General features: G+C 40.7%; 1 protein-coding gene across 4 annotated transcripts in view; it reads left to right on the top strand.

Annotated features, from left to right (window-relative positions):
* LOC148873295 (lipid transporter) overlaps positions 1–9,331 on the top strand; it is a 66,102-nt gene extending 56,771 nt beyond the window's left edge. For all 4 annotated transcript variants that reach the window (XM_088966656.1, XM_088966658.1, XM_088966659.1 and 1 more), the window contains 4 exons: positions 8,165–8,217; positions 8,413–8,588; positions 8,814–8,905; positions 9,000–9,331. In XM_088966656.1, the coding sequence (XP_088822782.1) occupies positions 8,165–8,217; positions 8,413–8,588; positions 8,814–8,874 (290 nt within the window). In that variant the 3' untranslated portion in view covers positions 8,875–8,905; positions 9,000–9,331. The remainder of the gene's footprint in view (positions 1–8,164; positions 8,218–8,412; positions 8,589–8,813; positions 8,906–8,999) is intronic.
* The last annotated feature ends 2,891 nt before the right edge of the window (positions 9,332–12,222 follow it).

The following is a 12,222-nucleotide window of genomic DNA, read 5'->3' as shown; positions in this document are numbered from 1 at the left end:
GTGCTTTCTATGTATCTGAGCATCTTTGGGACTCTCCCACTCAAGAGTCTCTAAGTGATCAATCTCATGCCATAGGGACTTCAAGGTAGAGAAGTAGACCGACACCGGTTTCTCTCTTTGTTTAAGGGAATTCACCTCACATTTCAATTCATATGCTCTGGCAACATTAAGGGGTTGGGAGTAAGTCTATTTCATCACATTCTATATCTCCTTGACTGTCCTTGCCCATAAGTAATTTCGGCTGATATGGGGCTGCATAGAATTGCAGAGCCATGTCATAACCAAGTAGTTTTCTTGGACCTACTTGGTATACATAGGGTCTCCCTTGGAAGGTTCTGCCACATCTCCCAAGAGATACCCTACTTTGCCCCTTCCCCCAATAGCCATCATGGCTGATTGGGCCCATTCCAAATAGTTTGATCCATCAAACTTTACGGTTGTAATCTGAAAACCTGTCTCAGAACCACCACCATAACTGCTGTTCCCACAACTGCCTTCTGCCTGATTCTTAAACTCCATTTCGGTCAAGAACCAGAAGTCTCAAAATTAGGTTACTACAGTCAAAACCAGCACTAGGACTACTAACCACAATCACAAAATAAGTATAGAACCAATCTATACTCACAGTAGATGTGCATGAAACATGTATAAAACTGATCTGAAATCAATAACCACACACAACAGCAACAGTCCGAACTTTTTTCACCCCTTTAGAAGTGTTCGAAACCCCAAAAGAAAACTGAAAAACAGTTTGAAGAACAATCTGATATGCTGAAGCCAATTTGAGGTTTTAATCAGTCCTAAAGGCCGTACACTCCTGACAGTACCGTACGGATAAGGTTTGTATTAGGGTTAATATGAAACCCTAAAACTGATCAATGTTGAGGAGAACTATTAGGGTTTGCCGCAGGGATAAGATCACAAGGTTCAGTCCAATACTAGGGTTTGCCGCAAGGATAAGACAAAACCCTAGAGAATAGAGAGATAAAACCCTAGAGTGGTTCGACCACCCTTGCTGGATAGGTCCAACCTATCTTCTCTGATATTACTTATCTCAGAAAATAAAGGACTTACAATAGGATTCAGTTCGCTGCCTACCAAGGTTACCCGAACCCTAGCCTTCTCTGGTTCTTCCTGATCACCAACTCGCTGCAACTGTGGCACTTCTTCAAACAGCTGCTAATCCTCTGGAGATCTCCAAGAACCAGTCAACGAACTCTGCTATCTCAGCTTCCAGCCTTAGATGGTTCTCATGTGGTCGGTTGGACTAGACTCACATGAGAAACCCTAGCTCTAATACCAAGTAGAAGTTCAGGACTGTTATCAGTCTTGAACCCTAATGGATTTCAGGATCGAAAATAAGAAGAAAGGTAGGAGGAAAGAAGAGGAAAAGGGAGGAGAAGCAGTAGAACACAAGAGTTGAAAGGAGGAGCAGAAACTTAATATTCTGCTGCCGCCACTTGAAATAATATTTATAGGTTATGCTCATTACATGGAAAGGACAGATCTGCCCTTAGTCTTTACATAACAAATAGAGCAAAAAATAAGACTGAAATAAATAACAACTGAAACAACTAAATGACCAATAGCTAACCCTAGGCAGACTAGAACATCTTCTACCCTACGAACACAGTGGGACCGTAGCTGTGGGGCCCACATCAGCGTTCTCTACAAACTGCTTAGCTCTTTTTACTCCTTCTAGAACTGCCAGGATTTCAGCTCTCAGAGAATCCCCCAACCTATAGATCCTGAGAACATAGCAATAATTCGACCCTCTTCATCCCTGAAAATACCACCTATGCTTGAAGGGCCTGGATTACCTTCACTGCTACCATCGAAGTTCAATTTGATGAAACCCAAATCCGGTGGAGTCCAAACAGGTCTAATAGCACTAGACATAGGAGCTGACTGAGCCACTTCTTCCCAGTTTCTAATGATGTCTCCTACTGAATAGGCTTCAAAAAGCTTCAAAGACTTTACCCAGTGTGCCTCCCTAACATAAATAATTTCTATGAGGGCTTCGTTGTTTTTTTTCTTTGTCATGAAATAATCTTCGATTTCTTTCTTCCCAAACCGTCCAACAAATAGCAGCTCTAGCACATCTCCACAAAATTTTACCTCTTCTTTAAACCCCTCACTGGAGTGGAACTGAACAAGCTTTGCACGCTTGAAGGGGAGGGCCACCTGCAACCAAATAAAGAAAAGAACCAACACCAAATCTCTGAAACAAAAGGGCAAGAAACAAGCAAATGATAACAGATTTCACCATTCTTCTTACATAAGATGCACCAATGTGGAGATAAACACCAATTAGGCCTTTTCTTTTGAAGTATGTCACAAGTGTTACACTTTTCTAGGATTGCTTCCCAGCAAAAAGCACCTAACCTAGAAGGGATAGAGCTACCCCAAACTTCCCGGACTGTAAAAGAAGACCCAGGTACCGGACTAGGTTGTGTCAATGCTTTGAAAAAAGAGGAGCAAGAGAAGATACCCGAAGGGACAAGAGACCAAACCCTAGAGTCCACACGGGAAGGTTCAAGATCTACCTCATCCAAGATTTTAAGCAAATTCAAAATGGGTTCCAACTCAGAATCTCTGAGAGCCCTTCTAAGACCCAAGTTCCAACCAATAGCAGAATTAGATAGGGTAGCAAAGGTTGCTACTGGTTCATTTTTAAACCTAGACAGAGCATACAAGGAGGGGAACTACTTTTTCAAAGGAAAATCCCCCCACCCAAGTGTGTTTCCAAAAATTTACCGACAAACCAGAACCAAGATCATACCTGATGAAGGGAAGAAAAGACTGAAGGATGGCATGAATGGACTTCCAAGGAGAGGCTCTTGAAGCCCTAGATGATAGTCCCGGATCCCAGTCTGCTGCCTTTTGCCCATGAATACTTAGGATTATTTTAGCCCACAGATTCTCCTTTTCTTTGGACCATCTCCATAACCATTTCCCTAACAGAGCTTCATTCTTCTTCTTCAAGTTCCCCAGCCCCAGTCCCCCTTCACTTTTAGCTCTTGTAACTAGCTCCCACCTAACTCTATGGTCCCTTTTCTCCTCCCCGGGTTCCCATAAAAAGTCCCTCATTAGTTTTTCCAACTCCCTACAAACTCCTTCAGGGATTTTGAACACCGACAAGTAATAGACTGGAAGGTTTGCCAATGTTGACTTAATCAGGGTTATCCTACCCCCCAAAGACAAGTAATTCTTCTTCCAAGAAGCTAGCCTTTTAGTGAACCTATCAATCACCGGATTCCAAAAACTTATTTTTCTAGGATTATCCCCTAAAGGAAGCCCTAAATACTTCAGTGGCCAATGAACTATCTCACAACCTATCGCTCGAGCCCTTTCCTCCACCTCTCGTTTACTCATATTAATACCAATCACCCAACTCTTATCAAGGTTTACTTTGAGGTTAGTCATTAGTTCAAACACTTTAATCACCGTCTTTAGATTGCTCACCCCACTAATCTCCTTGCCATCAAAAAACAGAATTGTGTCATCTGCAAATTGTAGGTGAGTGACTGGAACCCTATCCCTCCCCACTCTCCAACCACTAATCAGATTTTTGGAGTCTGCCCTCTCAATAAGCCTCCCTAACACTTCAGCAATTAGGGTAAAGAGGAACGAGGAGAGAGGGTCCCCTTAATACCTTGGACAGCTGGAAAGTGATCCACCATTTTGCCGTTTACTAACACAGAATAATGGCAAGTTCTAATGCACCCTTTTATCCACTTGCACCACCTTTGTCCAAACCCAAAAGACTCTAAAACTTCCATCAACAAAGACCAATCAACCAAATCATATGCCTTCTCCAAATTCAGCTTACACACAAACCCTTTCTCCCCTCTACTTTTGTAATCCTCCACACTCTCATTTGCAATTAAGATTTGGTCCACAATTTGCCTACTCATCACAAAGGCACCTTGATTATGGGAGATAATTGAGGGGAGCACCGCTCCAATTCTTCTGGATAACACCTTAGCAATGATCTTGTAGAGGCTGTTAACCAAATTGATGGGTCTGAACTCTTTAGGGTGACAAGCCCCAACCTTCTTCGGAATTAAAGCAATAAAAGTAGAATTCAGGCCTGGGTTTATCACACCTCTTCCAAAGAATTCCGAGAACACTGCTTGAATATCAGCCTTAATTATCTCCCAGCAATCTTGATAGAAGGCCATCGTGAAACCATCAGGGCCCGGGGCTTTAGATCTATCCATGGAGAAAATGACATCCCTGATTTCTTCTAAGTCAAACTCTCTTTCCAGCCACAACCTCAACTCATCAGGGAGCTTAGGCCAATCTAACCCTTCAATCCTTAATCTCTCCTGTAGAGGCTTTCCGAAAATGGATTTAAAGTGTTCCGCAAAAGCCCCAACAATCTCTTGCTGTTGAGTTAAGACTGTCCTATCTCCCTCCTTCACCCATTTGTGTCTAGATTTCTGCCTCCAACTTACTTCTTTGAAAATTGTGTCCTCCAAACTCTTCCTTAACTCCCACCTCAGTTCTTTATCCCGATCCCCAAAACATCCACTTTCTTCCTTCGCATCTAACTCCTCTATCTGGCTTATCAACTGCTGCTTCCTCTCTTCTATCCTCCCAAAATGTAGAGTATTCCATTCCTTAATTTTGACTTTCATCTCTTTTAGCTTCCAATGGAATTTCATCCCAGCCCAATTGATTGCCGTGTTACTTTCATTCCACCAAATTTTCACTTTGTCTTTGAAGTCCGGGTGAAGTAACCACATATTTTCAAACTTGAAGGGAGAAGGCCCACTGCCACCAAGATCAGACTTACATATCGTTATAGGCCAATGATCAGAAGTAACTCTAGGTAAGGCCCTTGACACCAAATCTCCCCAATGCTCCTCCCAGTCTGTGGTGAACAAGAACCTATCTAATTTGGAATAGATAGGTTCGGCTTGGAGATTATACCAAGTAAAGCTATTATGAAGAAGGTTCAATTCCTTTAACTCAAAAGCATTAATGAAATCATTGAACTTCCTCATGCTGGTAGTTCTCCTTTGCCTCACCTTGTTACTTTCTTCGGTGAACCTAGTCACATTGAAATCCCCTCCTACACACCATGGCCCCTCCCATAGACCTCTAATATCTTCCAATTCCTCCCACAACTCCTTCCTTTGTTTGTAACCATTGGGGCCATAAACATTGGTGAGGATCCATTCAAACCCATCTAACACCTGTTTAAATTTGACAGAAATTGAGAACCTTTCCATTAACTCTTCCACTCCCTCCACTACTTCATCCTTCCACAAAGTAATTAACCCTCCAGATGAGCCCCAAGAAGGGCTCATAACCCAGCTTAGTCCGTTCACTCTACACACACTCCTAGCCCATCTCTTATCAAATGACATGAGTTTAGATTTCTGAATTAGAATAATGTCTAGGTTTTCTTTCTTTAAGACCTCCTTTATTAAAGCTCTTTTCCTTGCACCCCCAACCCTCTCACATTCCAGCTTACAATCTTCATTTCTTCGACACCTCTGCTTACCCCCACTCCCTTTCCTTCTAATAGCCTCCTTTTCTTCCCCTCCCTTTCCTTACTCTAGCCTCTTTGCCCTCATCCACTTCCAACTTCAGTGTCTCAGCTTCACCTAACCTTCTCTTCCTCCTATTCCCGCCATATTTTTCAGACCGTAAATACCCTTTCAGCTCATTCAGATCTTTCACCTTGCAACCTAACTTTCCTACAAATTCAGCTAATGACTCCTCTTCTTCCTCTCCCTTATCTTTCTTCACCCCCCCCCCCCTCACTCCTCCTTTTCCCCTCCTTCTCCTTCTCCAACTTACCACTGCCCTCCTTAGATTCCCCCCTAGCTAATTCACTTGAATCTGCTTTACCCACCCTCCTCATTGTCAGCCTCTAATCCTTGGGTATTCAGTACAGGGGCACGACTGGAATCTGAAAGACTGACATCACAGGCAGAGCAGACATTAGTATCTAAAACCGAAACCACAGCCATACCTGGGTCTGAAGGAATAGGAGAAGAGACAATCGAAAGGGTTAGTCCTTCCGAGGCTCTGTCGTTTATCCCCGCCTGTGCCATCTCTGCTCGAATTTTGGTGAGCAACCGAATTTCTCTTGTAGGTCCCTTGTCTTAAGTTACTTTCCTGGATTGATTCTTCCTTACTTGGTATTCGATTTTCCTCCTTGTCTTTCAAAGCACACTCGGCAACATTCATCTCTCCGCACCCAGTGGAGGTTGTGTGCAGTAAAGGATCCTTTGCTGCAAGCTTTGAGTATAGTATATCAGTGTTTAAGGTGTCTTCCAACTCTCCTTGACGTTCGTCACACTGAAATTCTGCTTCATCATCTGAGTTTGACATCTCCTCTGAGCTACCACAACTGACCCAACCACCGTCCTCATCTTCACCGTCTTCCCTACACCCCCTGGAATATCTTGGATTTGGCCTATCTCCCTCCGTCCCATCCCGGTCGTCTTCTCTATGTTTTGTCACTGGAATCCAGCTCAGAGTCTTCTTTGATGAACTCTGGCTGGCTGAAAGAGATTGTCAGTCCCCAACAGTCGAATCTTGTGAGGAAGAAGATGGACACTTGGAATTGTCTATCAACGGCTGCTTATAAAATCGACTCACATGACCACTTAAGTGGTCACATGAATCCGAAGAAGTGCTGTGGGCCCTTATCTCATTATGAACAAACCGACCCGGAACTGAGCCAGTCGGGTCAGAATGTGTAGTGAGAAACTCGAACTTGGACCTGAATCGAACCGCCCCTTTGTCTGGTATTGTAATGCCACTGTTGGCTTCCCTTGGTTTTCCACTGTGTCTTCTAAGCCCAACCTCTCCAGTCTCTTTCTTCTTTCTGTCATCTCTTCTTTCTTATTCTGTCCACCAACTACTTTCTCTGCCTGTACCTTCACGGTCCCTGATTCCTTGCTGACTAATCTCCTGTGTATAGCATTAGCCACCACTAACCATCCCTGCTGCCGAGCACCTACAGGGATAATTATTGTTTGCCTTTTCCTTTTGTCGAACTTTTCTTCCAGAGTAACAAACCATCCTTTGTTCTTTCTTCTCTCAGCTACGTATTCTCTCCTGACCTGCCTTAGTGTACCTTTACACACTTCACTCCAGTTCACTTGGGCAGCTCCATTTAAAAAACCTAGAAACCAAGGAACAGCATCTCCCACTAACAAAACCGTTCCTCTCTTTCCTTCTCTAATCTTGATTGTAAAGTCCTGGTAGAATATCTCCTCCAGCAGCATTTCTTTATTTTCTATTCTCAGATCTTCTCTCCACTTACCGGCAGGTGAGAACCCTTGTTGTCCTTCGAACTCCATGCTTTTCATTGCAGACGTAGTAAGAAAATACCTACTACCCAATGTTGGTCCCAGCTATCTGGGGTCTTGGGAGGGGTAGACTGGATATGGTCCTGATTAAAAAATAACTTTGATGGAAAGTTCAGTTGGAACTCCAAGATCTTTAGGTATAGGGGGAGTCTTTTAGGGATCGATAATGGAACAACTGTGGTCTGTTTTTCAGGTCCAATTGGTTATGGAAGACTTTCTTAAGCAGAAAACTTAGAATTATTGTAAGGCCTAAGACTAGCTAAGCAGCTAAACCTCAGGGACGTGGAGGTTGAAGGTGATTCCATGCTGGTTGTGGGGTGGATAAATAATAACAACTGAAGGATTTGGACATACAGGCAAGTTTTGAGAGCAATCAGACAGTAAGAGAGGTAGAGTCCTCTCTCAGATGGGTTGTTCAGGTTTGGCCAATTCTCTAGCTAAACAAGGGGTTTCTAGGGAGTAGATATTTTGGGTATCATTGCTTGTTTGATGGGGTCAGGGGATAGGCTCTGTGGGAGCTGAAAGCTGTATAGTCTGTTATATAAGTTTTATTTATTTATTTATTTATTTATTGTATTAATGAAATTAAATTCTGTTTTTGATTGAAAAAAAAATGAATGGTGGTGTAGAACTTGTTATTTGGCTTTTCCCAAACAATGCTGATGATTTATGAATTGGTTGTTTTGGTCTTCAATTTGCTTTTATTCTATTCAAAGTACATATAGTTGTTACTTTAGACACTTCACTTGCTCAATGGGATGCACTGGCCCCAATTAATACTTTGATTGGATGATTCTCATGGCCTTTTTTCTTGACTGTCACTAAAGATATGATAATGAGGATTATGTACTCTGCAGTATTTATTAAGCGTCATTTCCAGGTAAGTGGATGACTGTTACTTCAAAAATTTTTACCTTTACCAGTTCAAAAAAAGGAAAAAAAATCACTTTTCCATGCTGTCTAATCTCTAATTTTGCTTGCATTTCTATAATTCCTTTGACAGTAAACAAGCAACTGCTACATGATTTGGATCTTATATTAGCTCTCATGTTATACCTATTTTGTCCCTGAACAGGATTCTTCATTTTCTTTCCACTCTTGCTTTCCTTCTGGTTGGGTAGTTTTACTTCTTTCAGGTGTCATCACTTTCATTTCTAAGAGAATATTCCTAGATCCAGAAAACTTCTGGCCAACCTTGTTCATTCACTTCACCGTTGGACTGACATGCTTCTGCATATCTGCCATAATTATGTATGTACTCTATCGTACTTACAGTTCAAATTTAAAATTGTTTTTATTTCAGGGTAACTACTTTTTCATATATAGTATTGTTTTTCACTCCTACAAACAAACCAGTTTGTTGCCGCTGCAGTACTAGCTGATATAAATCTTCCCATTGCATTTCTGTGGTGCTTTTGAACTACTCTAGGTTTGAAGCTAATGAAATGTCTCTTGATTGTGTATTTTTCCAAATAGATATCGCAATGAGAGACCTTTCATCAACAAAATCATCCGTTTTCGTGACCATGTGGAGTGAGAAAAGGCCGACTTTTCTTTGAACCCAGCTGGTGAGCTTATGTTGTTTTCTTATCAGTTGTCTATTACAATTATTAATACAGATTTATTAGTTTCATAAAGAGCCTCCCTGTGGTATGGCTTCAGGTTTATTTCCTCATTTCCTAGGCCCAACAATTCAATGATTCATTGAGCAAATATATTTATTTCTGGGATCTGATCCCAGCTGACAACAAGCTTCGCAAGAATATTGTTGCTAAGGTGGTATTTCCTTCTAAGATTGGATCTGAACATCTCAGCATATCGGTAGATTCCAGTTAAGATTCAAGGAACATTTTGAATATGCAGGTCATAAGCTTCTACTTTTTTTCTTTCCTGATGGAAATTCAGAAACTTAACGTTGTCACTTTTATTCACGTTGTAATTGTATAAATAGAAAGCTTTGAAAGGTCTCTAATGTTTCTTTCTCTTTTCAGAAATCATGTTTTTTAATTTTATGTTTCTCACAACATACTTGTTTTAATCAAGTAAATTGGTTAAATCTGGATTGATTACCCTTTTAAAAATCATGGAGCATTTAACCAAAGTGGCTTGAGTCGAATTGAAGGTGCTCAACCTGATTTGAATTGGGCTAGCTCCCGTTAGACTTTGGCATTTTCCATGAAATTAATAATATTCAACTCAAGTTACTCAACTCAGCCTTAATTCCAAGTATTGGGGTCAGCTAAACAAATCCTGTCCTGCCATCGTGCTACATCAAAAGCCAGTTATCAAAACTGAGATGTGCTCAAATCAGTCTCCTTTATCTAAACCATGTTTAGGGTTTAAAGTAAACGGCACACTTTTGATGGGGTTGGTTGTGAATTGTGAATGCCCCTACTACGGGTCGTGTGACCCCAGATCTAATGCACTTGCATCGCAAAGATATACAGCAATGTTTTGTGCCTGCTTCTGAGCTGGTCATAGAGTTTCTTCTTTTATTCCATTAACTGATTGTATTCTATTATTCTTAAAAGTTGAAACCAAAACGAGAAGAATGACAAGGTGTTATTTCAAAACATTTCAAGTAGAAAAGTCTATCACACGGTTGTATTGATTAACACAAAATTCAAGACAGCACAACTTCACAAGCTTATCGGTGACCTTGTTTCAATGTGAATCTGGTTGCATAACTAATTTGTTTTTCAAACTTTGCATTTGTTCTTTGCTTTGTTATCTCATCACCTTAAAGCTTTTCTCACTGCTGCTGCATTGTCCTCCTCAGTCCTCACCAACCAGGCATCATCCTTTTATTCATTTCATTAAAGTTATTTATTGCAATGTCCGCCAAATTTACAAGAGCCGATAAAATTAACTCACTTGCAGCTACTACCAGATACAATCGTTATAGTGTTACTAGTCTCCACACAGAGCATCTTGGGTCGGGCTTTACTTAGTTCCTACCTGGTCGGACGCTTTCCTCCAATCACTTCTTGACATTCATATCTAAACCCTAAACCCTGTAACCAAGTGGTAAAATGTATTTGGTTGGATCATGGATGTGTCCTCCAACTCGATAGGAGCTAATTATTTCCCTCTTGGGTATGGGCTGGGCCCCCATAACTTGTGATTCAAGGATCATCACCCATCATTAATTGTCAAGTCCAGCTTATCTACCAGATGGAACCATTCCTGATGGATCTCTACAACATGATGTATTGGCAAGTTACAAAGATTTCAAGACGATGTAGTAATCACAACCAAGTCTTTATCTGTTATCCTTTTCTTCTTAACGGGGTTTCCTTCTTGCTGTCTTTCCAAGACCAGCCAGAACTATGTTCTGAGTTAAGCATGAATCTAGTAGAAGCAGTTAAAGTGATTGTCTATCTTGTTCTTTGTTCTCTTTCCCTCTTTCCACTAGGAGAGGGAAGCTACACACTAACATAGATTAAGGTTTTTAGGTCTCTATATGCAACTTCTTAAAATTCAACTAAAAAGTTGGCTTATAGGATCAATAGGAAGAGTGATTAGGCAAATTGATTAACAGCTGAATGGACTGACAGAACAGATTTCTCTATTAAAAAAACAATAAATGAGACGGTTTGGCAATGTTTCATAATTCCCCTTGTTTTCTATTCTCTATGGATAGACAATAACTGCTTTTCTGTTTGCGCACAGGAAACATTTTCTTTCAAAACGTAACAAAATATTGTCAAAACGAGTTTATTATGTACCTATCCACTTCTTCTGATCCCAACAGCATCCCAACCAGTCATTGCAAGTTTGCAACCGTACCTTGGGGAGTTCAGATCTAGCCCCAACAACTGGTCCCAACATCCATTGCCGCCATGCATTGCAGCTGTACATCAGGAACATCTCGTCATGAAAGACAAAGGTACGGAGGGGATATTTTAAATGCATGGCTGAGTAGCCACTGGGACCAAATCCGGACTTTACATTGGATATATATTGCCATGAAGGACAAGGGAAATGTTTCAATGCACAATTGCAATTGCAATGGTTGATTAAGACATTTGTTTGGACCAAATTTAAAATATTAATACACCCCTGTGTATCGGTACTTACAATGATACGCTTGTATGTTTCTTTTTTTTTTTTAATTGAGTTTTTAGGCCTATTTTTAACCATATTTTTCATTAAACAGAGGAGGTTCCCGAAACTCTTATAAATAGGTGTATCGTGAAACCACGGATGCAATATGATATATCCGATATGGGGTGTATTGTATCGAAATTTTAAACTTTAGTTGGGACTAGATTCAAACTCTCTTTAGAAGCAGAGAAACTGTGGAATATTTTATTTTATATTTTGATCATCAGGAAACAGTGAAAGAGATAAAATGGGCATATAATCCAATTTTGGAAGCTTTTAATGAAATCTTTGTTTACAAAGCTGTGACCATTTCAAGTTTTTCAACCTTTTATTGTGAGCCATTAATATCAACACAAATACCGACGGGCTAAAGCATTTTTTTAGTATATGCGTTTATAAAGCATGTGAACTGAAATAATAGTTTAAATATTTAAATTTCAGAAATCTTCAAGGAAAACCAAATGCAACCCGAGTCAAAAGAAAAGAACATGAAATGGCGGATTCAGATTCATCACAACCCGATTAGGAATGGCAATGGGGCAGAGCATGGTCAGGTTTTATATATTCCGTCTCTAACCCTAAATACATGTACCCTACCCCGTACTCACTCTGTACCCCATCTAGGATCCCCAAATTTTCCCTGCGCTGCCTCTTGCTGGCCAGCATGGTTTCATTCACATTTTGGGTTGAGGTTTTCTTTGATTTGCCCCGCCTCTTGCTCATATAATTCAATTCAATTTGATTTAATATAAATGCCTAAAATTTATTGTATCTATTA

The sequence above is a fragment of the Nelumbo lutea genome, chromosome 1 (assembly GCF_056320005.1).
Source record: "Nelumbo lutea isolate HS-2025 chromosome 1, American lotus-T2T, whole genome shotgun sequence".
In the NCBI taxonomy this organism is placed as follows: Eukaryota; Viridiplantae; Streptophyta; class Magnoliopsida; order Proteales; family Nelumbonaceae; genus Nelumbo; species Nelumbo lutea.
The sequence above is the reverse complement of the archived record's forward strand: the minus strand, read 5'-3'. Positions and strand labels throughout refer to the sequence as shown.